The 25,384-nt window shown below is 40.1% G+C and overlaps 1 protein-coding gene across 2 annotated transcripts in view; it reads right to left on the minus strand.

The window, feature by feature from the left end:
- The window catches only part of PDSS2 (decaprenyl diphosphate synthase subunit 2), a 124,940-nt gene extending 106,238 nt beyond the window's left edge, over positions 1 to 18,702 (minus strand). Inside the window, exon 1 of one of the 2 annotated variants that reach the window (XM_072855605.1) lies at positions 18,195 to 18,702. In XM_072855605.1, the coding sequence (XP_072711706.1) occupies positions 18,195 to 18,421 (227 nt within the window). In that variant the 5' untranslated portion in view covers positions 18,422 to 18,702. The remainder of the gene's footprint in view (positions 1 to 18,194) is intronic. The other variant, XM_072855604.1, reaches the window with a different exon arrangement.
- Positions 18,703 to 25,384: the final 6,682 nt, after the last annotated feature.

Consider the following 25,384-nt stretch of genomic DNA (forward strand, 5'->3'; position numbering starts at 1 on the left):
TCTTGCTCAGTGCACCTTTTTTAGCTAGACAGATGGTACAGCAGTTTCAGAGCAGAGAGTTAAGTATCTGACAAACAGCTGGAAGATTTTAAGCATCCCACTTACCCTGTCTGGGAGGGTAGCCATTCTCATCTCAACTTATCTGAGATTCTTCAGACAAGGTATTTAAAAAATAGCATTGAAATGCAATTAGTTCCTAAGGCAACTTAAACTTCAGAAAACATATAGAGGTGACTGGGCATGACCTTGGCCAACCTTAAGAGGAAAATAGATCTGTAATCTTCTCTTTTTATGGGTGAGACAAAACCAGTTGTTAAAATATTCAAGGCATATTTGACACCTATTCACCTCACAAGGCTAGACAGCTTATGAAATACAAACACATCCTTTCCTACACTGAGCTCTTGTATTAAGATGAAATTATCATGAAATAGAGAAGGATCGCTCCTGCCAGACACGTACAAGGAATGCCAACAGTTGTGCCCCCCTACTAACTCAATCCTGAAGTGAAGGGGTAAACAGAGAAAATCTAGACACATGCCTGAATTCATGGCTTAATACTGCTCTTTGTTGCCTGTTTGTAGAACTGCATTAATAAATGAAACCAATAAGTGAACCAGTAACAGCAACAGCAAAGAAGGACAACTACAATATGCAAGGCCATTCATCCATATTTTAGAATCAAGGAGAGAAACTGAAAAAAGCTTTAACAATTCTCATTTCAGCTAAAGGAGAAATGCCAGAGAAATAGGAGGAACCACACGAGGTGCCACAGAGTTTAGAAGCTCAGCTGCTACGTCAGACACTGGGGCAAGAGTGTCCTTACAGACTGCCGACACAGAAAGGGAAGCAGTAACTTCTCCACAACAAAGCAGCCTCGCTAAGGAACCTAAATATCATGCATTGAAAGAGAGTACACATTAAACCACCTCCATCAGTGAATCACATCAGTCCAACAGAAAACAAATCCCAAATAAAGAAAACACCTGTTTTTCCTCTTTTCCTGGATGAACAAATTACAGTAGTTCACAGAAAGGCCACACCAACACCGTAGCCTATGCACGGGAGGGGTAGACCTGCACAGGCAAGAGCAGGGAAGAGAAGAGCATGATCTCTCCCTTCCAGCAGCAATAGCTATGAGACCAACTCAGCTGCTTGCGAAACCACAACCCGCGACCTCTCTGGCCAATTCTGCTTCTTCCACTCAACACAATGAGCCTTAAGCCACTTGTTAAAACTATCCTACTGCAGCACTTAGCAGCCAACGAAAACAAAAAGATTTCTTGCATGCTTTCAGAACTAAACTATTCAATGGATCCAGAAAGATGATTTTCAGTTTATAAAACTGTTTAACTGCAAGAAGTTTTCCCTGAATCATTAAAAACTCAAGTATTTAAAAGTTCACAGAAGTACTAGTCATTTTCATGTAGGTGCAAAGATTTTTTTCCTTCCACCTTAAAAAGTTTTCTTGCCCAAAAGAGGCAATTAAAACTCAAATAACAATAATATGGCAATAACAAATGTATCTTATGTAATTATCCTATACAGAACAAATGTTCTTGATACTAAATTAGGAAAAGAAGAAAAAAAATTGGTTTGATTTATTTCCGAACTATATGGTGACTATACGGGTTTATAATTTCTGACACAGTAGAGTCTGATACAAACCTCATTTTCCACAATAGTCCTCAATTGCAGTACAGCTTTCAATTGTCCTCCAGCAAAAGGAGATTCACATTTCTTAGGGATTTTCTTGCTCTCTCCCATTTTGCTACAGATTTTTTTTTCCCCTCCATAGAGCTCTTCTGGTTCAAAAGATTGAGAAGCAAGAATGCAATGACTAAGGCAACAGGAGTAAAACTTCTCAGGGCCCACTATACCCAAGAACCTCCCTTGCCAAAGGAAAAGCTTCACAGAGTTGTAATACCTCTATTCCAGAGATTCAAATTGCAAGAGTTGTTACAAGAGTCAATACAAGATTTCAGATGAACTATTAAATCCCTCAGCAAATTATGAAACTAAAATTGAAGTTACTTCACTACAAAATAGAAAGCTATTACACTAAATATTTGTAAGTCCCAACAGAATAGGAAAGCACTTCCTACTCCTGTGTCCAAATACATTTGCAATAAGCTAATGCTTTGTCATTTGCATGCTCAGACACCACCATCACTTCTGTTACACTGAAGTTTTAATTAGTAAAGGTTCTCCTTCCCTATAGTTCTTCTAGTATATTATTCACATACCTCTTCAATTAAAAAAAAGTCACGTTGCATTCCTCTATGTATCATATGTTCTCTGAAGATTAGCATGAAAAATGCTAAGTAGTTCCAATTTTACTTGACAGGTATACACTGATGCTGAAAAAAGGCTGTCAGACCGTGTATGCACAATACAGACATGCACTGCAAGACAAATAAAGTTCATGAACTGCTGTCCATAAGGGGAGCTACTAGTCCGCTGAACTACATCTTTCTGTTGTTTTCAATTTAAAGTGATGAAAAGAACATACATGGTGCTTAGCTTTTAAAAGCACTACACAGCTGAAAACCTCTTGAAACCACTGGAACGCTCTAGACACAAACTGGAATCGTTTCATACGTATCTCTAACAACCTCACCATGATCAGCCCTTAGCGCACACACACTCCACCTGACTCCTCTTTAATCTGACTTCTGTAATGTACTCCTCTTACTTTTCCTTCTTGAAATCCATGGGTTTCTTAGCCTTCTTGACTCCTTCCTCTCTCATTAGCTGTTTCTCTAATAATTTAGTGGTAACACTCCTATTCCCCACTTGCTAGGAAAACTGTCAGGACCCTTATCCTATGCTTGAAAAGCTACCTTGCCTCTGGCTTGGCACACTTCGTCCAAACTGCCCGGCATTCTTGCCATTATCAAGCAATCAACTGAACCTTACTTTTGCCAAAATTGAGCTCCAAACTTCCTTCCCAGAAGCCCTTACACTTATTTTCTTATTCTGTGTAAAATATTTCAGCTGTTAGTTGAATGCAGTATAATTAATAGCAAATTAAAAGAGATAAATGTCACTTTAAAAATACCCACAACACAAAAAACCAACCACAAAACAGTGAAACCCAGCTCCTTTTCAACACTTTCATCAGCAAACAGAAGTCTGCATCTAGTGCAGTCAGACCATTCGCCTCAGGCAAGCAAGACCTCTGCATGGTATGTCATCATTATTTTGCACTTTAAAAACCATCAGTAGGGCATACATCCTTAAAATAGCACAGAATATTGTTACCTGGAGATTACTTTCTGCCTCGATCTAAAAATGTGTTAGGACTACTTGTACATGAAGCAAAAAATAAATAAATCAGGTTGGATGTAACTTTCTTTACATATGAAATAAATGAAGGCTTTTTTTTTTTTAGTATCACAGGATGCCAATAAAAAGTCCCCATTTACTTGGCATCATGAATGTCAACATTTTCGGTAAATAATGTTGTCGCTATTTGACATCCCAAACTGTTACTGTATTTCAATATTAATAACTTAGTTATATTGAATTTGTAACAACCAAAGCAATCTTACACCATTTGTAGTTAAAAAAAAAAAAGATTAAGCATTTTCCAAGTTAACTGAAAGTAATGTTTGAATGGAGGACTTCACAATAGCTGATGGCAAAAATCTAAAAAAAAAAAAAAAAAAGCCAAACAAACAAACAAAAAACCCCCAACAAAACTGAAGTATATCAATTGCAAAACTTCGTGGCTGAGTTCCAACCACTTGCCTCCTAGGATACCCAACTTTACAAAATGCAATTACCCACATTTAAATTTTTCACAAACTTTTCTAATATTGTAGCTCTTGCACCCTGGCAAGCAGTTACTTCAGGCTACGGCACCTTTCTTACCCTCCTTAGGGGGATCTCCACAGCACAACGGAGTGGGAAGCAGAATGTACACACGTGTTCTGACCTCAAGGAATCCAGGGGTGTCTTCTTCAGACTGCCGCTGCCTATACTGCCTTTTTGGGAGTCCTGCATGTAGGGATAACCAGGTTAGCTCAGGAAAATAAGGAGCTAATGTAAGGTTCGTAGACTGGGAGATCTATCAGTATGCTTCTGCCAGGGCTCTGAGCACACATCCCTAAACGGTGCTGCGCACATGAAGTCGTCAATATTTGCCCATAAAAAAAAAAAAAAAAAGACTTGCTGACAGTCACACAGACAGAATGAAGAACTCAATCTGCACCTCTTACGTGAGAGGCTAGCACCCCAACCACTGAACGTTGGCGGCAGGGGGGAGAAAAGGAGAGGAAAAAAAAAGTAGCCCAGAAAGGACACCAAATTCAACAACTAAATTAATCTAACTTAGTATCCTGTCCTCAACAGATACCAAAAATGAAAATATATGAGAAAATTTTAATTAGAGGACTAACACTTCACTCTCTACCATTGTCTGCAGGCGCTGAAATATGGTATTCTGGGAGATTATTAGAAAACCAAAAATATTAAGATTTAAAAAAGCATGAAGAGGAGGAGTTTTAAAAAGTGGCTGTTTTAGTGATGTCTCTCCCATAAGTTACTGTAAGAACATTCTCACAAAAAAGTCTTTGCTTGAGGCAATTTCCCCTCCCCTTTGATTCTGCTCTTCAACTAGCCCCCAAGAAAATTCTTTGAAGTAATTAACACAATTAAAGGCACAATGATGAAAGCTAACTTAAAAAAAAAATAAATTAATGACTGAACTCTTTACCCTACTTTACTTTATGAATGTATCTTTTATCATAACTTAAGACACTACAAAATAAAGTGCAGCTTGGCTACAATAGCCACACAAGGGAAAACACACCATTTAGGTTTGTTATTCCCTCTTTTCCATAAATCAGTCTCAGGGTCAGTTTAAATGCATGCCAAATATGACCTAAATTTATCACACTTTCAACAAGTAATCATACTCGAGAACAGGAAAATAAGCACTGGTTCAATCCCCACAGCCCATAAGCAACTGATAAAGTTACCTTTTTATGATTGTATATAACTATATATACATGAGAAATAGTTTAAGCAAGGGGAATACCTACTGAAATCAGAATATGAAATTAACACCAATAAACCTGTCTCTATTTTGCCCATTGTCTACAAAAATTTAATGTATGCAGTTATCAGTGCCTCATTTAGTTTTACATTAAATTTCTGTGGTCCTCAATGACTTCCCAAAGCAATATATTTCAATGGGTCTTAATCTTTCTCTTCCATAGCTGACAGGAAAATATGTTTCTGGTGATATCTTCTAATTGTCCAAGTTGTTCCCTGAAATGCTGGACACAGACCAGAAATCAAAAGCAAAACAGCAGCCTTGTTCAATGGAGCAGCATACAACAGCCCATTAGAGAATTATGCAGCAAATATTATCCTTCTCCACTGCTAACATAGTAAAAGCTCCTCAGGGAAGAGCTTAACTCACCTGTAACTTAATTTAAAATTTAAAGATTTAAACCCCCAAGTAATTAATTAAAATAATCTAGATCTCTCATGAAAGAATAATTCATCATGCACAGGGAAGGGAAGAATTTAAAATTACTTGCATCAACAAATGATGACATTTTTGAGGTAATCTAACGCAAAATTCCATTTTGAAATAAAATTACATCAGGTATGGAAACACAATAGGCTACCCACAGTTACACTTTCTTTTGCCTTAACCAGCCTGCAGGTTTCTGCCTTTTGTGTCTCAGTAGTACAAATAAATAAATATTCAATGGCTTGTGAATTCATAAAAATAATAAATAGGGAATTTAGAGCTAAAAGAGAGCTAGCTCTCTTTCTTCTTCTAACTCTCCTTCTAGAGCTAGACCAGCTCTGAAAGGTTTATTTAGTACTCAGCAAGGGAGGAAAGGATTTCCCATTCTTGATACAGAAGTGTAAAAACATCTCCAAATTACTCATAAGGCAAGGGTTAAACATATATAAGGTTTGAGCATCTGCTGTCTTTAACAATACATGTTTGGAGGTAAAAAACAAAAAAAACTTGCACATCTTCACTTCCCGAAGTAGGGTTTTTTTTGGTTGGTTGGGTTTTTAAGTGTGAAGTGTACAACTACACTCTCTCAGTAATTAGCAACACCATTCACAGGTTTCATATGTTTGCACTACATTCTATAGCATGGCAACATTCATTCCATGTAGATTTAAAGTATTAATAAGTCTTCAACCTTCTTCAATGTATTTTCTTGCTTTCCTAATAATTATATTAATAAGAAGGCTTGTATTTGTTTGTCTCCAGATTTAACACATGGGGTACAAATTTTTTAAGCATAAAGATACTATTTAATACAACATCAGAGACTTTTGCTTTCAAATTCCTTTGAAAAACAGACTGAAAAATGTTTCATGAGGTCTAGTGACAGTAGTTGGTAAGCATTTAAGTTATTCATGAGCTTAAATAGATTTTCTTCACATTCTCAGGACAATGCTTCTTCCTCTCAGTAACACTCACTATTATGGTTCCTTGCCTACCACTCCATTCATCATAGCCAGAGAAAATCAGGACAAAGGCTTAAATGGCAGATTTCCTAAGGCATACGGGTGTGTACATGCTTCCCAAACTGCTCAGTAAATAAGACTTGTTTACACAGAGCTTCACCACATGAGAACATGAAAACAGCTTTCAATATTTAATACCTACATGCACACCAAGGTAATCTGAAGCAGTGGTACCACCCAGGGACAATATATTAATCCAGACTTGATATTTCTAGCGAGTAAGTCACCTGGCAATTACAACAGAAGAGAGGAGGAGGGAGGAATGATTCTAGTTGTGAAGACACCTCAATTTCTGGTTGCAATGGATGTTTAATTCTTAGCAGTTATCTGAAAAAGGGTTTTTTGATAAATTAACTATTAGGAAGATGGTATATCTGAAAGAATGCTGTGGACTGAGGATGAGGCCTGTCAAAATTAGAAATCAAAGCCCTAAAATGAAAACATATTCAGAGGAGCTAACCGCACACACTAATCTTATAAAGCATAACATCTGTGCAAGTACAGCAAGATATAACCCATTTCTGGGTCCACGCTTTGAATCCAACACAGAGCTATGCTGCCAGCCGTTTATATTCACGGTTATTAGACATGCACTGTGGTCGCAAGCTAATTCCTTACAACAGATCTCCATAGTCTCAGCTGGCACTCGGGTACGAAGATGTAAAGAGCGAGCCTACTTCAACACCCAGGTAGCTCCTCCCGGCTCGGAGCCCAGTGCGCACACCAGGTAGCGGAGGGATGCACGTACACCCACTGCGAATCTCACCTTTGCTCTGGGATGTGCTGAAACTTCATGCTGCAGGCTGGCATCCGCCAATAATGCTATGCTCATGTTAATTAAACAAAAAAAAAAAAAAAACAACAAAAAACCAAAACAAACAACCAACCTCTTGAAGTTTCATTCATAATGTTCTGCTACTAAAGCTTAATCGTTCTCTGACAAGCTCTGGTAAAAGACCCAAAAGATTCAAGGGAAATCCTAAAGACTTAAAAGTAGAAAAGCAAATGAGAAGGTGAACATTCAGTTAGTATTTTATTGGGGAAAAAAAAATTCAAAACAGGAAAACCTCACAAAACTTCAGCTCTTTCCAAATGTCACAGGAACAAGGATGGCCAAAAAGATATATTCACTCCACCACCCGAACACACTCTATGTGTTCGGCCATAAACTTCCTCCCCTGGCCCCCCCAAAATCCACAGACAGCAATATGATCCCAAGTGATTCACAAACAAAAAACAAGCCTATGTTTTTGTTGCTATAACATAACACATAATACTCTTTTTTCCTCTGATGTCATTTTTGTAACATTATTTTGGAATTTGGCTATTTTAAGACTCGGTTGCTACAACACATTACCATCATTACATGGATTCATTTCCTACTTTCCAACTGGCAAGGCTATTTGTTTCAGTCTTATGAAGTTATATTATGGTCAAAAGGCACATAAAATTTACTGTAAATTCTAATAGTAGAAACTCCTTTAATGGCTTCCATTCCTTGAATAAACGTGTATTGGAAGAAGGGCTTCCCCCACAATTACCCTAAAGGTCTCTGTACTTCCAGCTTCCTCAAGACTTCTGAGCCTTATTTCTGAAAACGGTCTTTTTGCATTATTACTCCTCTTGATAGATGACATCTGATTTCTTGCAGAGCCTGTCAATGAGTCCCATACTATCTAAACTTACAAATAATCAGAAAGTGACAAATTCTTGCTGTGGACAATAAAACATGGAGTATACACCCTCCCCAGTATTTCTGGCTTTAACAACTGGGGATCAAGAACAGATGATGAATTGATCTCTCAGCCCTTTACACTTCAGCTTCACCTCCACAAGGCAACACAGGTTTGGGGAAGACATGTTTTTCCCTGTAGATTAATTTTTAATTACTGAAATATGTCATACTAGACAGATTCACATTCAGAAGTCGACTTCTAAAAGAATGATCCAAATATGAACCTCATAATGTAGCATTAGCATCACTGAAATCCTTTAAAAATACACACATAGTATACCTTCATCTTCACAAACCATGTTAAATTAAAAGCAGTTGAGAATCAGAGACAGGAAGGTTACTGGGATAAAAACTTTCCCCTGTATAACAAACATGCACACAGGCTGCACTGATATATCATAGGAACCTTCATTTTCTAGCCTATGAAAATATATGAATTTTCATACTACGAAAACACGGTGGCTCTGTCATATTCAGTCTCAAAGTTCAACACTAATTTAACATGAACACAATGCATCTTTGGAAAAAAAAAATCACTAACAAATATATATGCTAGCACAATCATTTTTCAAATGTGCAAAAGAGATGATTTTCCACTTGTGATCACAAAGCTTTGCCTTGTGTATTTGACCTAACAAGTATTCCATTTAGCTCTTAACAACTTGAACTTTCTGTTAAGTTTGATTAAAAGCAGTCTTACCAAATCAACTAATTATGGTGCTTCTGCTACTGGCTGATCACTCAGATGACAGCCAGACACAAAGCATGTTGGCACGGACCATTACCCTCATATTGCCTTAATCAGGACTACGCATTTGCAGGATGGGTCTACACAAGCACATCCTGTTACAGACCCAGACCTACTTTGTGACTGAAATACAGAATTTTTCTTTTTTGTTGTTTTGGGGGTTTTTTTAAAGGTGCAATATGTACGCTATTTCAAGGACCAGTGACAGCATATAGATGTATTAACCCTTTGATTACGATTATTTTGTGGGGTGTGCTGAACAGTTACGATAAAGATAGCTGTCATCCCAGCAAGTTTGCACCATGAGTGTGAAGATCTAGGAAAAAAAATAACGGAAGTTGTTGGGGTGAATTTTTTTTTTTTTTAAGAGTTCAAATTCTATAAAAGGAATTAATTTTGAGCATACTTAGTGGCAGCTATCAAGCCAATCAATTAATGTTTATAAGACTGTTTAAGTAACAAATAATAAAAAATAATTTCTACTTGATCTTGAAGAAAGCTCCTCCTAAAGGAAGTACTCTTTGAAACAAACTGGGGGTGGAGGCTAGGGGGATTGCTTGTTTGTGTTTTTTTAACTAGAAAAATAAATCTGAATCAGTAGTTCCTAGGTATGACTTCTTTCCCTGGCTGGAAAGGAGAAAAGGGGAACAAAAAGAACTCTATGTTTACTATGCACTTTTATTCTATTAAGAAACAGATGATTACCTGTAGGCTTGCCTTTGTTTTTCCCCAAGATGGAAGAGCAGCCACAGAGAACCAACTAGTGCTATTTTGAAGAAAGGAACTGGAGGAACAAGAAAACAAAATGGGAACAACCATCACTTGTAATTTAAGTGGAAAAGAAATGAGAAAGATGAATGCAAAAACTGGAGCCCCTGATGCTTCTTTAGGAACAGCTGAGGATTGAAGAAAAGATGACTGTGGCTCACCTGAAGAACCTCCAGCAGGCTGAACAGGTCCTAGAGTTTCTCAGTTAAGTCAGGTATTGAGGCAAATTTCTAAGCCCATTCTAAGCCCTATCATTATAAGTAAAATCTAGCTATTTTACAGCACGTGTTTGATAAAAGCTCATGTATAATGAGTCTCACTAGTTTTTCCTATATGATCAGTTTTTCTTTCCTTAAATGAATCTTCCACACAGCAAGAGAGAAGAAAAAAAATTAAGCTAAAGTGATTGTCAATGCCAGAGAATTGGCAGGGACAATTCAAGGACAGCAAAGCAGCTGCTACAGATTTTAAACTTAATTTTTGTAATAGATCTGATTTTTAAATTCATGGTGTTCCTTTATAGTCTGTCAGGTTTGTCTCTAGCAGTAGTTCCTTTAGGGCAAGCACTGCAGACAGTCTGCCTACCCTGAGGGAAACTAAGACACTCAGATGTGGGGTAAAGGAAAGATTAATAATTTACGACAATGGTCTGCCACCCCTAGGAGAAAGCAATAGCCTAAGTGTGGAAACACCTAACTCCAGAGCTTAGGTTTGTCCTTTGTGAACCTTGGATTTTCCTGAATAGATTTACAAAGTGCTGTAGAGGATACCCTGTTACCCATGTTTTTTGGAGGAGTTCTGAAAATGCTCATTGTTAAAAGGATCTCCTGCCACTGCCAGGGCCTCCAAAGCAAGAAGAAAGTCAACTGGGAGGCAGCATCAATGAAAAAGGTGGCAGAGGGGGGAAACACCCCGAGCAGGGGAGAACACTTTTTGCAAGCTACAAAATATAGACCTCAGAAAGAGTAAAAGCCCTAGGAAAAGTACTTTCTCCCTTATTCTTGTAAGGCAAGGAAGTTAACTTATCATAGCCAAATAGAAGATTCACGGAGTGAAAACCGTTTCCAGTGACTCAAAGATGAATTTCGATTACTCCACGACATCAGTTCTCATTTGTGCTTTATATAAAGGCATATTTGGTAACCCTCTTCTGGATTACAGAAAGAATTATTTTGCAACTATTTCCACTTATTCAGTACTCTTTTCCTGTGTAGAGCAAATATTGACGTAACAGTTGTTCACTGGTACATTAAACTTGGTATTCAATATTCACATACATTACGAATCAATTGTACTTGAAAGCAGAAAAGAACAGATGTGAATTTTAAAAATTACCTTTATTTTCAAAAGATGCTTAGGCTGCTGTGTGCCTAAAGTAAAACCAAGTTTGCTCTAGGTGTGATATACTACATCCTTTCAAGACTGACTGGCACTTGGATCTGTTCATTATACATTCAGTTTCTTTTTCACACGCTTGAAACCCAAGCTTAAGAAATCCCAAGGTTTTTCATTTAATCAGAATGAGTTGTACATGAAATTCTGATGAAACCTTCAGACTCATATTACCTATAAAACATACTAGAAATTATCAATATCAGGACAGCATATTAGTTTTCATTGTAAATAATTTTCTCAGAAAATCCCAAACAGCATCATCACCTACTGAATACACTTCATTTACTAAGACCACCCTACAAGCTGAAATAATACATTCCTCATAAGCACAGAAACCTGGATTCAACAAAGATATTTAAATGAGAATCATTGCAAAAAACAACTATTCAAATGCAAGAGAATTTAATTTGCAGCCTAGCTTTTGCACATCCATACTGCAGATTTGCTACTTGATCCTACTTTGCTTATGGTGGCAAAATATTCAGCAAAACTGGGTATTGTAACATACAATTAAACATCTTTTGCATAAAATCTTCCACACAAATACTATCAGTGAATGACAAGACAAGAACTCAGCACCACTACAGCTGAAAACTAGCTGTTTATTTATCAGTTCGGCCTCTCCCAACATTTGTAGTAAACCCATGATCATGATGATGACTGCTTTTACTTCTTGAGCTATGGTTTACTAATACAGTAAAAAAAAAAAAAGGAAAAGAAAAAGGAATGAATCTTTGAGAATAAATATATATATACACACACACACAACTGGCTAATATGCTTTACCTTTAAGAATGAGATTCTCACTGCCAAACCCAACAAAAATGTAATGTTTTACAAAAAAAAAAAAAAAAGGAAAGTTAAGGTCCCTTAGAAGTGAACCGTGAACCTCAGGACCAAGCGTACAAATTCTGATGCACCTCTCATCTTCTGGAGTCTACTGACAGCTCTTCAAAAGAGCAGTAATAACTGATGGATACGAGCATTTATGTGTATGAATGTAATGCTGCTGGCGGAGAAAACTAATAAAAACCATACACTGGTGAAACTTACAGAGGAAGAGAAACAAAAAAAAATTTAGGAAAAAGAACAAACAGCATACATCTGTTCATCCCATTCCACCTTACTACAGCATAATGGATGAGTGCGACCTACAAAAATGGATTCTCTCTTCCCCTTAACTGTACAAGACGATATTAAGCGGTGGCTCACTGAAAACCATAGTGAAGGCCACAGGTACAAGGAAGAACATGGAAGGAATCAGATACAGAAGGAAGTTTCAGTCCATATATGAACCTACAACAGTTTAATTTCCTCCCTGTCTTTTTACCTGCCAAAGTCAACTTTTCCACTCTTCATGAGTTCATTCAGCCAAAATGCACAACAAACTGATTTTTGGTGTCTAAGAGTGGTTTACTTGATGGTGAGTATGGTAACAGAAAGCCCTAGGGAGTACCAACATTTATAAGACATGTAACATGACAAGGTTTTTGAAGTCACTACTGAAGTCTATCAAAACAGACTGAAAGATATTCACAAAACCTAACTTAGCCAAGAGAGACCAGCCTTTCTTGGAAGTGAGAAGTTTCTTGATGGGTTGAGTCAAAGCACGAATTTAACTCCAGTGCTTCAGGAGCTCTCCTGAGAGCACCTCTGTTTCCATCAGCTATACAGAATTCTTTGGGAAATGTTTTCCCGGACAAAGGCAAACTTCCCATAACCACCAGTATTTCAGTAATTTTGCAAATAGTATCAAATATATCAAGCAGCAAAAACATTTCTGCGTTTCTGACCACTACTGAGACTTTCTGCAGAGGTGCCCTGCATGCTAGCTTTGGTGGCCAGTGCTTCCAGGAAGTCCAAGAGATCTCTGCGGCAAACACAGGAAATGACACAACTGCTACCTCATAGCTAACTTCACAGGCATTCTGACCACAATTATAAAAATCACATCTCTCTACCACAAAAATATTTTTTTTGCAAAGTGTTACAGCAGACTGAAAAAGATAATAAAATTCAATGAACACAAACGTGCTTTAACTTCTGATCCAGCAACAGCAGGAGAGGGACTTTATGCCCCCAAGGTCCATTACAGATTGAGCAATTCAGTAAAACTTAAAAGATTGTAGTAAGTTTTAGAAGCCGTAAGTTGACCAGCCCCTCTGCTTGTCACTGAGTATCCAGCTGCTGGCTGTGTTCAGAGAAAGTTACCTCATTAGCCACTGCCAAGTAAGCAGACACTTTCATTTTTCTAGCCCCCCCCGCCCCCCCAAACATTTGAAACAAGTGGCTAAAAAGCTACTCTTAGTCAATCACAGCACCTACAATTATTAAAAGGATAGTTTTAAAGTCACCATTCTGTTAAAACAAAATATAAATTGGCCATAATTCCATCAACACCAGGGCGGAACAAATCCCTAGGTCTACGCTGAAATCAGTCACCCGCATAGGAGGGCAACTGCATCTGAAGCTACAAGATACATGTTACTGAACTAAGCCATTTCAAGCTGACAGAGAAACAGAACTATCAGGAAGCAAACGTTATCAGATATTTTAACCGAAAAGCATGTAATCTTGAAGCTACTCGGGATTGCATTTTATGTTCGGTGCTTAAAATGGGTAGAGATCTACATGGAGAGGGCTGCAACAGAACAAAACCTGGTCTGTCGAGGCTTTTTATTTCTGTAATAATCCAGGAAAACTGTAACTAAGTCTACTTAAGCATTTATCACCAACAAACAATTCTGACAGAACTAAAATATAATCATTTCTCCCACATGCTAATGTCGGAATGGCTAGGGCTAAATGGTATCCCATAATAATTTTACGTGTATGAAGTGTTCCATTTCATTTAGTGATATTATAAAAGTGATGCATTGGCCATAACATTTACTGTTTACAATCTGCAGCAAGCTATACCCTTCTCAAGGGAGATTAAATAATCAAGAAAACGTTATTCATACTATGTATTTGAGAAAAGTAGATCGCTGTGCCAATTACAGATTCTTTCCTATATTAAGAAGGATGTATGCTAGCCTAGAAAGGAGGGGGAAAGAGAATACTGGAGATTTGTTTGCTTCCCAACTGAAAAGGAGGTCATGCGTTCATGAATTGGAAAAATTTTCATTTAGTTCAACAAAGCCTGAAGAGCAAAAAAATTTAAATGTTAGTTTTGAGTAGCTGCTGAAAACACTTCATTATAGGGAAAAAAAGACTGAAAGCTCTGAAGAACCATACAGTGACTCACAGGACTACAAATAGAAAGATCCAGCAGTAGTCAGATGGCAATTTTGTTTCCAGAGTATCCATTAGAGGTGAATATTTTAATGACAGCATTTGTTTAAAGTATTGTTTATTAATATTGCTTATGCACCATTTTCCACTCAAAGATCACAGTGATCGATACAGGCTGCAATGAATGAATTGTAACACCTCTAGAAAACAGATGCTATATTATTCATTTTACAGATAAGTAAAAGCAAGTATGAAAAATTAAGTGACTTGCCCTAGTCAGAGAGCCAAAAGCACAGCTGTGAATATAATCCAGATACCCCAACTTCCAATGATCTGTTAACCACTAAACATTAGCCTTTCTAAAATGAAATGTAACCTTTCCCTCACATTTCGTGCTCTTTCTAACAAATCTGGCAAAGCTAGTACTGAGGTTGTTCACTTGATGTGGCTGACTTTCAAGAAGCCAAAAACTTAAAAATTAAAAAAAAAAAAAAAAGGTAAACGCTACTTTACCACACAGATTACAGACCTCCCAAATCCCTTGTTGTAGGGCTCAGTTACCCGTCTCTGCTCTCCCAAGAGCAGAGTCAGCAATAGCTCACAGATTTAAAGCTGCTGGCCAGGCACAGGCTTGGTAGGAGGTATCAGGGTTGCACATCATCCCAGAAGAACACCTGCTGCAGTCCTGATTCATGGCAGGCACTTACACCCAGGAGCTGCCACCGCCACATCCAAACGAGAGGAAGAAATGGATGGGATCATCAGAGCAACGTTTACTGCCCCAACAGCTGTTCCTCCACATGTCCTGTCTCACATGGACAGTTATCTTTAAGCTGCCTTCTTTAAGGCTCTCAGCACAGGCTATGTGTTGCAACAGCCTGGTGACCCAAAGCTCGGCAAAAGGTTAAAAATGCTGATCAGTACTCCTGTTACGCTAAAGGCTTTCAATGTGGTGGCAATTATGTCTTATGCTGTCTCAGCTCAGAACCTATTCTGCGCAGATAAGGCAGAGGGTTTTCTACCAATGCTTAAGAAATCCTGAATGGTCTAAGGAAGACTCCAAAGGCTAGCAAAGCATTTAGACAGGAAGGGAAGGTAGACACAAAAACAGTGATGACAAAACGCCACCAGTCAAAGAAGGTTAAAGAAAATTAATATCGCTTAGAGATGGCAGCAAGCAATCATAATTTGATTGTCACCACTTATAACCTCAAAAATAAATTAGTAGAAACTTGAGAAACAGCACGTGCAATTAATCAATTTTACTGCACAGATTTTTCAGATGTTCCCACAAATAGAAAAATCTCTTTGAGTGTTGAAGTACTTAATAGACGTATACAGTATTTATGCACTCACAGTCTGAAAGGTTAGAGTTGCAGAACGTATCAATCATTTAAGTTTTTCAAGAAATCACCAAAGAACATATCTGAGATACCCATGCTTTAAAACATTTGCCTGAACACACAACAGGAAACCTATGTTACTTTATAAGCATGGGTAATGAGCCAGAGATTTAAAACATATATCTAGTATTGAAAAATCAAGACATGTTTCCTAAACAGCTATAGTAAGTCAGAGCATAGATCTCAGACCCATAACTAAAATCAATCACATTTACAGTCAAACACACAACATTCAAATTTCAGAAATAGATTATTAAGATTACTAAGAAAGGACAAGGTCAAAATTCACCTTATTGCAAAATCATACCATAAAACAAGGTAGGGTACAATTTGTGCATTACTACAGGTGTACTAAAACTTGTCAGCAGGAAATTAACTCTTCTTATAATACAAAGGCCAAGGCCATTGGAAATGCATCTGCAAGGAAGTCTTTGGAAATACCAGTGAAGCCAAAGAAGAACATCCAAAATAAGGGCACACGGTTTCAGATTTTATGCGAGTAAATATAGACTTTTGTTTCCAGCAAGACACATCAGGTTAGTAGTGTTCTCTGAAACATATATGAATTTAAAAAATGAACGGATTCAATCCTGCTGACCCTGTGCATGATTATATTCCTACTGGTGTTCCACAAGCCACAGGCTTACAGAATTAAGCCCAAAGCAGCCCACTTAAAACAACAATCCCCCCACACACACACATCACAGCTCCACCATGAAACCTCTGACCATGCCTCAAAATACTGTATTTAAACTTAATTCACAAATAAACCAGCAACTATTACACATTGAACAGACTCTCTAAAGCTCACACTGAAGTCCCACTTTAGCACTGTGGGTCTCTATGATACTTCTATGACTGTAGTGGAAGCTTAAGAGCCCAAACACACTGCACGTCAGTCTCCTATTCCCTGCATTCCATCAACTGACCTTAAAGTTGGATCCAAAGGCAGAAAAACATTTTCTTCTTGTCCCTCCTCTTAAAAAAGAAAACCAGAAATCTTTGCTAAGCTTATCATAATATTGCAACCTGCATTTATAAACAATTTGACAAAATCCCCTCCACCAGCATTTTCTAAAGTCAGGTATTTTCCATTTTTATTAACAAGTTGATTTGTTTCTTCCAGAAAAGTCTACTTAAAGCCAATATCTAAATCTCCCTCCCCCAAAATAACGATTCTTTAAAAAAAGTTACATTTGTCCCCTTTTGTTCACTCAAGATAACCAGATTTAGAGACAGAGCTTGAAAAACGAATCTTGTTTTTATATCATTACACCATAATTTTGGAGTTGCCAAGGTCCACTCCACAGCTACAATTTTTCTTCTTTAGAAGCAGAACATTTGAACAAATGCTAATTTTTGTTTTACACCTGTTCAAAAATACTGTGCATATTAGACTTGGGTTCTATTAACATCGCTATATTTGCAGTTATAGCAAACATAGTTCTATCAAACAAAAACCACCCAACCTCTCCCCCCCGCCCAAAAATCCAAACCCACAACCCAATGTCCTTAGAAAATTGCACTTTTGTTTTTAAATTTTGTTAAGCCTCTGGGATTTAATTGTTTAAAAAAACCACTGCCAATCAGTTCTTGATTTACAGTCAAAGAATACACTGCCCAACAATCCCAACTTTTGCTTATTGGCAGGAATACAAGTCTTCCATCAGTTTGCCTTAAAAATGAAAGAGCGGATAATCAGCTTAGCAACCCTAAAAATCCCAGCAATATACAAAAACTCACAGATCCCAGCTGGACATTCCAAAACAGACAATGTTTTCTCAAGCTCTTAGTAATGAAATACACAGTTCAGAGCAGTGTCATTTTGAGCTTTCAAGTTGATTACTTCCTCCATTTTTTCCACTGGTTTCCTCGCAATATTAAGGTTTTTCCTCCTTAATATTAAAAATACGTAACTGTTAGTGAGATAGCCATAGCTCTTCCATTATCAAGGGATTTTTCTGCGCATTGCATGGGGAAACTCATTCATTGCACGTGGCATTACAACCAAGCAACTTCTGAACGGCAGAGGGTAACCCAAGGGAAAACCTGTTGCGGCAAGGAAATGAAGATCCTGGCGCGGAGAGCTAACCGCCCACGCAAAACCTCAAGGCCGGGTTCCCCTCGGGACACGCCAGTTCTGTCACCTCCACGGCCACCCTCGGGCACCGCGCCTGCCACGGCCAACGCGCCCCCCCGCCCGAGGCCCGGGAAGCGACGCCGGCCCCCGCCACCGACCCGAGCCTCAACTCCTGGCAACTAACGAAGCCCAACGCTTCCCGCGAGTTTTGACAAGCCTCCCGAGGGCTGCCGGCCGCTTCCACCGCCAAGGCCGGGGCCGAGGCCCCAGCACCCCGGACCCCCCAGCCGGCAGCGTCCCCCCGGCGGGCCGGGTGCTTACCGGGCGGTGTCGAGCAGCGGGTGCTTGGTGCCCACCAGCTTGCGGACCTGCATGGCGATGTTGCTGAGCTCGTCGCTCAGCAGGCACCGCAGGCTCATGAAGGACGTCGGGTACCCCACGATCTTCTCGGCCTCCGACACCACCTGGCTCCAGGGTGGGCCGCCCGACGCCAGAGCCCGGAGGCCGCCGGCGCAGCGGCCCCCGCGCCGCAGCAAGGCGCCCCACATCCCCTCCCGCCGCCCCGGGGAGGCCGCCGGCTCCTCTCTCCCGTTACGCGCCCCGGCGGGGCCCCGCAGACCAAGCGGCCGCGGACGAGTCCCCCTCCCCGCTCTCTGCGGCCGGAGGACCCCCCCCGCACGCCGCCGTCAGCGGCCGGCTCAGCCCCGGGCGGCGGGACCCCGCGGCGGCCGCGCTGCCTGCCCGCGTCCCCCACGGCAGGGCGGCGGCGGCCGGAGCGGGCTCATTGTGCCCTGGGGGCAGCCATCTTGGGCGCCGCAAAACACGCCGGGCCGTAAAGCGAGGGCGGCAAGGCGCTCCCTTCCCCCTCCCACCCGGCTTGCTCGCCTGACGGCTGCGGCGGTAGGGTGGGGGGTAGCGGTGGCGGAGCGAGGGGTCCTGGGTGAGGGAGGTCGGCTCCTGGGGAAGGGGCTCTGATGCCCACAGGGTATATCTCCCCTTTTTCTTCACCCTTAGCCCTTGCACTGGGTGAAGGGCTGCCGCCTCTCTTCCCTGCTCCGTGCTTGTTGCCTCCCAGAGCGGCGTGTGTGGGCCGGCCTCGCCAGCCCGGCCGTGGCAGAGGGCCCGGCTGGAGGGGGAGCCTGGGCTAGGGCTCTTGGCTGGCTGGGGGTGCCCCACAGAAAGGGATGTGCTCTGCCTGCTCCCAGTGTTGCACACAGAGACCAACGGGGAAGAGAGTTCAAGTTCCCACATAAAGTGTTCGGCGTGTAGTCTTCAGCTACGCAGTCGTGTTTTCTATTTTCATAATTGCGGTGTGTGGGCATTCTGGGGTTTTTTTTCCCATAGTTGTTTGGGACGTGGTACCAGCAGGCCTTATTTATTGTGTGCTCTGCGTTTCCTTGTAGGTTCGTCCTATGGTGCTCCGCTGTGACACAGCTGAGGGGTTTATGAACAGCCTCCTTGTGAACTGAAGAGGTACTTCCAACCAAACAGTTACTGTCAAAATTTACAACTAATTTTGAGTGTCCAGGTGAAGACTTCTGGGTACTGCAATTCTACAGTGTGGTCTATCATATCTGTGGACTGCATATCATGTAGTCTTTCATTTATTCTGAGTACAGCCATCACTGACGCCTCATTGCAGCTATATGCACCCAAAGTTTTTGTGAATTCAGAGAATGGATTTTCTGTACCCCAGAGGAAAATTCACTGGCCATCTTCAGAAATTGGATTTAAGTGAGTTCCTCAATTCCACAAATACTTCAGCAAGAATATGATCGATTCTGTCTTTACAATCACTTACATCTATTCCTTTTATAACTTCCAGGCTTTGTTGCAACAAATCAGGGAGAGTTCTGGTGAGAACACAGTCCTATTGACTACATTCATGTGAAAAATGAGGGTGTTACATTTCTTATCTTTACAAATACAAGATACAGGTCACTTTATTTTGTTTGTATTATTCCACATGATTAAAAAGAGTTACAATGAAGCATACTGTAAAAGAAGGTGCAAATAGAAAACAGTTCCATCACAAAGAAAGATGAAGTGCAGTCCAGGAAAGCACAAATAACTCTTGAAGTCACAAGGGGAAAGCTGCTAAAAAGGAACACCCTTACCTGTTTCCAGTGACAATGGCAAGGTGTTTATTGTTCTTACGCCTGAGACGACTCAAAATGGGCACTAAAACTGTAAAAGTTACTGTCCTAAGGAAGGGGGTTTGGCTATGGAGTCAACAATGGCTGGACTTCCCTGTGGCATCTCGTAAGCAGCCTCTCCCAAACTGGAGAGGGGAAAAACTAGAATGGAGAGAACCTGCAAAAACTGGAAAGATGACAGGAGAGTTAAGGTTCTGGTGTCAAATCTTTGATTTCTGTACTGCCTATCTCTGAGAGAATAAAACTTTGCTTTGAAGGAGCTGCCATTGAGTCAGTTTAGTTAGCTAGTGTCACAGAACAAACTGTTGCTAAATAGGGAGTTTCCGCTCATAAACACAGTCTAAAAATGACAGAATGCAATGGCATGTTTCTGTGGAGAAAGACTAAGTTAATGAAAATTGCCAGAGGGATGCACTTAAGAGGAGCTACCAAGGCACGTCATCCTGTAATGGTGACAAGTTCCTTGATTCATTTCCTGAGCCATATCCATTCTTGCACTTAATGTGGTAAGTGTTCTGTGAAAAACTAACATGATTATGCAATTAAAGTCTGCTTAAAATAATACATATAAACTGAGGAGAATTAGGGTTCTATGGGCAGTAAACCTACCATCTCCTAACATGTGAGACTTTAGCTTTTCAAAATCACTGTTCTTTGTGTTACAGTCTAAGAAACTGAACACCTCTGCCCCCTTTATCTACAATTCTCCTAAGTCCAAATGGTTTAGAACTAGGGCAAGACCCTTGATAGCCACAACACCACACACTGCCACTAGAGCTTCTTCAGGATTCACCAACAGTAGGTTGCTGTTCTTTAAATGCAGCAATTGCTGGAGAAAAAAAGCATACATTTTGTCAGTGAGTTTCACAGCTTTTTTTTTTTTTTTACCACAGAGACTCTTTGAAAAGATTATACTCTAATACCCGAGGACACTCTGCCTCTCACTCTGAGCCCAATGCCTTCATCCCTTTCCCTTAACAACCTAACAGTCTTACTTCAGTAGTCCATTTTTGACTCCTCGTCCAAGTTCATGGTTTCTTTCTCCCAGCCTCCACGCTTCGCTTCAGTCCCACACAACATCCCTACTGGCTACTGTTCTTTCATTCTCGTCACAGCCTCCTCATCGTTTTCTCATTAGGTTCCAATCATCCTCTCCTCCCCACAGGCTGCATCCTAATCATGGACTCTTCTCTTCATACACGTTTATGGGTGGGACTGTGGGAAGCAACAGCAGAACCCTCTCTCAGTTCTTGCACTCACCTCCACAAAGGCCTCTGTTGCTAGAAAAAGCCATTGCCAGAAAGTCTTGCCCATCCCCAGTAAACCTACAGCAGATGCCCGTTACTGTTGGACTTTTCAGACAGTAGAATTGGAAAGACCGTTCTGACCAGAGGTCTCTATTTACGTTTTTTAATGGAAACAGTCTGAGACATTCCCCAGCCATCAAATCCTTGGCAAATCCTTTGCCAAATTTCAGTTTTAGAGTGTGGAGATAGGAGAGTTTCTCAGCCATGCAGTCCAACAATATTTTTTAACAGAAGCAAAATGTATTTTTTGCCAACCTCATTTTGCAAACTGACTGAACTATTTTAAAAATCAGCTTCAGGCTGACACACCATTCGCAGAAAAAATCATTACAAATTAGTTAATGTTTGACAGTTACAGGCATCAAAAGCCAGGGTCTTATAATGGGTAATGATGGACCAACTTACCCATAGGCATTGCTGCTGTAATTTAGAGTTTCTCAGTTTTTCTCTCAAAAAAAACATCAGACGTGAAAGTATGATATACTTACCATATTTTAAGTTGTGGACAAAACAGCATGCCTTTTTTTTTTTTCCTTCTTGGCTCATTTCCCCTCAGGATTCAAGAGAAAAACCCACACTATTTCAAGAGCTTCAGTGACTGTACAATAGATGTGTCTATTTCTTTAGAGTCTTAAGTAGAGAAGAAAAATGAAGGTCTTTTTTTCTCTATCAATTGACTTTGTTAAGCCTCCCCAGGAGGAGAAAGAAGCTACTGCAGGGGGGCAGTATCAAAGTTGAAGAACAAAGATGAAAGGTGAAGAGACACTTCTGTTTACACCAGCATGCTCTGGACTAATGTACCAGAGAATACATCAAAGCCACCACTAATGCCAGCTCTGGATATCTTTTCTAACAAATGAAATGTGGAAATATTTTCCTGACTACCACCTAAAGTAAAAGAATTGCAAAGCACTCTCATTTGAATGGGAACATTTGACCTTTCAATCTTTCATAGCTACTCTGGTCTTATCCAAAATAAATGATGTCCATAGGAGAATGAGACTAGCAACGTTAATATATTATACTAACTATAGTCTGCCTATATAAACTAATCTTCTTCTGGATGTTGCTTAATTTTCTAATATGTTAAAGCTTAGGTGCACTCTAAGACTGTTTACAAAATGAAAGCTGACAGAAATATGTCTGTTCCTTCCAAAGCATCCAGGTAGTTGTTGCCCCGCCCCCCCACACATACAGAGAATTGATTTACTCCATAACATCCTGGGGGAGCAGACAGTTATGATCATTTCCATTTTGGAAGTCAGGAGGTTTAACAGAGAGATTGTGCGATTTGTCCAAGGCTTTGCAAAACCCCTAAGGCAAACTGAGAAAAGAATCCACTTCTCTTGACCTCGTTGTCTGTGTCTTGTCTACAAGGCTGCCTGTCTTCCTACTAGCTGACAGACTACAGAGAAGGACGAAGGCCTTATTGATGCTGTAGTTAGATGCTGAAAAAACAGCATCATTTAGCATCAGTTGATTTCAGTAAGTGTCACGTCCCTTGGACAGAATTTGGCACTAAAAGGTATTAATTTTTAAGCCTAAATATACCTACTGAGATACCAATATCAGAACATGATGTGTTGCTGTTTAATAAATGATAATAAATGCATAATTATTTTGATTTTATTTAACAAATAAATAAATATAGCTGTGATATATAGGGATCCTTTGTATGAGTAGGTGTATGTTACCCTTTTCACTCTGCACACAAAACGCAGTGATACAGTAGCTCATCGGTGCACGGCACGGATGAGAAGCCAAAGCCCCGGTAGCTCTCAGCAGCGCTGCGCAGGCAGTGGGACGTGCCCCTCCTGTGCCGCACGCTCGCAGAACACAGCTCCCTTCTCACTGGCTCGCCAGCCAGCACTGCAAAGAAAACAAAATCAATCGAAATCCCTCCATTTCAGCAAGCTGAGTAGGAACAGGAGCAGACGAGTGTGTGGCTGATAATGCCCCTCCTTCATAGAGTCACTGTTTTTTCACCTCCCAACCCAATTTCAATTGTAAGACAGCCTCTTAGGCCGTCTCCTCTGACGGGCAGTGCTCCACTCAGGGGAATTTGGACAGACACTCTCAAAACAGCAGTGTTTTGGAGCTGAGTAATCTACAGAAGAAGGAGGAGGAGGAAGATAAGCACAATGTTAGTTCTGGTCATATGCAATCGAAGCTGACAAAGCATCCATCATCCTGTACAATATTAGCCTTTAAATATTCAGCTTTATCAGTTCCCCCATTCCTAATCCATCATTAACCACACCATGAAGCCTCAGCTGATTAGCCCCACCTCTGCAGCTTGGCAACCCATTAACTATTTATTATTTGTATTTAATTGAACTCTAGTAGCAGTGGAAAACTCCAACCAGACACATTTCAAAACTGGAACAAAGGAGATGGTGCCTTGCCTAAAGGAGTTCATGGTCTGGGCAAGAGTGAAATGCAGCAAAGAGGAAATGACAGCCATGCTGAACAAAGGCTTACTCACATGCCCCCTATTAAACTCCCCGCCCCACAAATCTATAGATTTTCTATGGACTTTTTTGCCAGTGATTTCCATCTCAGCATCCCTTAAAATCACAGAAGATGATGCGATTTGGGAGGGTCCAGCAGAAAAAAATGGGATTTTGTATGCTAGGTGAAAAATAGATTGAAAAGCTCTACATAAATCATTCTACAATTACTAGGTAGTGATACAACCCAGGGATTAAAGTCATAGTGTAGTAGGAAACTGGCAAACATATACAACGTACACATTTTATATGGATTTAAATAAATAAATGGAAGCATTTCTCAGTCAAAATGCTCATTTCTCAGGGACTAAATATATGTAATTTATGAAGTGTTATTTATATTTTGCTGCTTGCTATTCACATGCATAATCAAAACATAGATACCATACTAAATGTTCTTTCTGCTAGTAATGCTGGGTTTGAGGGGAGAAGATCTGTACACCTTTTTCTGTCTTTCTCTATTTTTTTACTTAGATGGGAAGCTATGTATTCTCCACCGAGGCTGGCTGCACATTTCCTCTGAAGTAAACTTTGCAGAAGTCACTGGTGCCTTTGTTACCTCCACCTGGGTTTCTGTACCTTTCTATTTATGAGTCCCCTTTGAAGCATGCCTGAAAGATCCAGTTCCTGAGACAGCCACTACCCACTCCCTGAGCAGTGCCACACAGCACGAGCACTCCGCACCAGAGACTCAGCACTCGCTTGCTGTTTACTGATCAACTTTAAAGCCCAGAGCACTTGAGGAAATGGTTTTCTAAGGGGCTTCTCTCCCTCTGTGCCCACTCACTGCCTCGCTACCAGGTGGGGAGTAATGTTTGTCTGGGAACCGAGTCTCAATATATGGAAGTCAACCTGGATGATAAAGAAAATTGTTTTAAAATTTGAGTTAGAAAACCCAAGTTAAACAAAATCATTTGATTCCTTTCTTGTAATTCTGTGTCTGAACTAAATAATGTATTTTAAGTAGCACTGACTAAATGGCTTTGGGGAAATTAAAACAAGATAAACAAAGATATTAATCTATGCTATACTCTACTATCTATACACTTTCCCCCGGTCCAGGTAAACCTTTCTGTTCAATATAGGTGTTTTTTAGTATGATTCCCTCTGCTTTTGAATTTATCCTGATGTCAATCCGTTGGAGACAAAGAGTGGTGACCCTCAGGGTACAAGGGGCGATGCATTTATTTTTACCTAGCACTTGATTCACTTGCATCTGTTCTTTTAATCCCTGTAATTAAAATGCCTGCCTGCCACTTCAGTACATGCTCTAAAATGATTAAAATTTGAACATTATAGCAGCCATAGTTACTGCTGCTGTACAGGAAGAACAATTGATCTAGACCAACACAGTTAAGTAAGCTATAGAAGGGAAACCATAAGCTACTAATGCAAAATAGAATATAAGGGTACTGAGTCAGAAAAAAGGAGCATCTAAGGTAGCATACCCTGTCCCTGATAAGAGCCAGTATGAAATGCTTAAGGGAGGAGAATGAGAAATCGAGCAAGTACGGAGAAGTATGTCCTGTGACATGTCT

This window comes from Ciconia boyciana, chromosome 3 (assembly GCF_034638445.1).
Source record: "Ciconia boyciana chromosome 3, ASM3463844v1, whole genome shotgun sequence".
NCBI lineage: Eukaryota > Metazoa > Chordata > Aves > Ciconiiformes > Ciconiidae > Ciconia > Ciconia boyciana.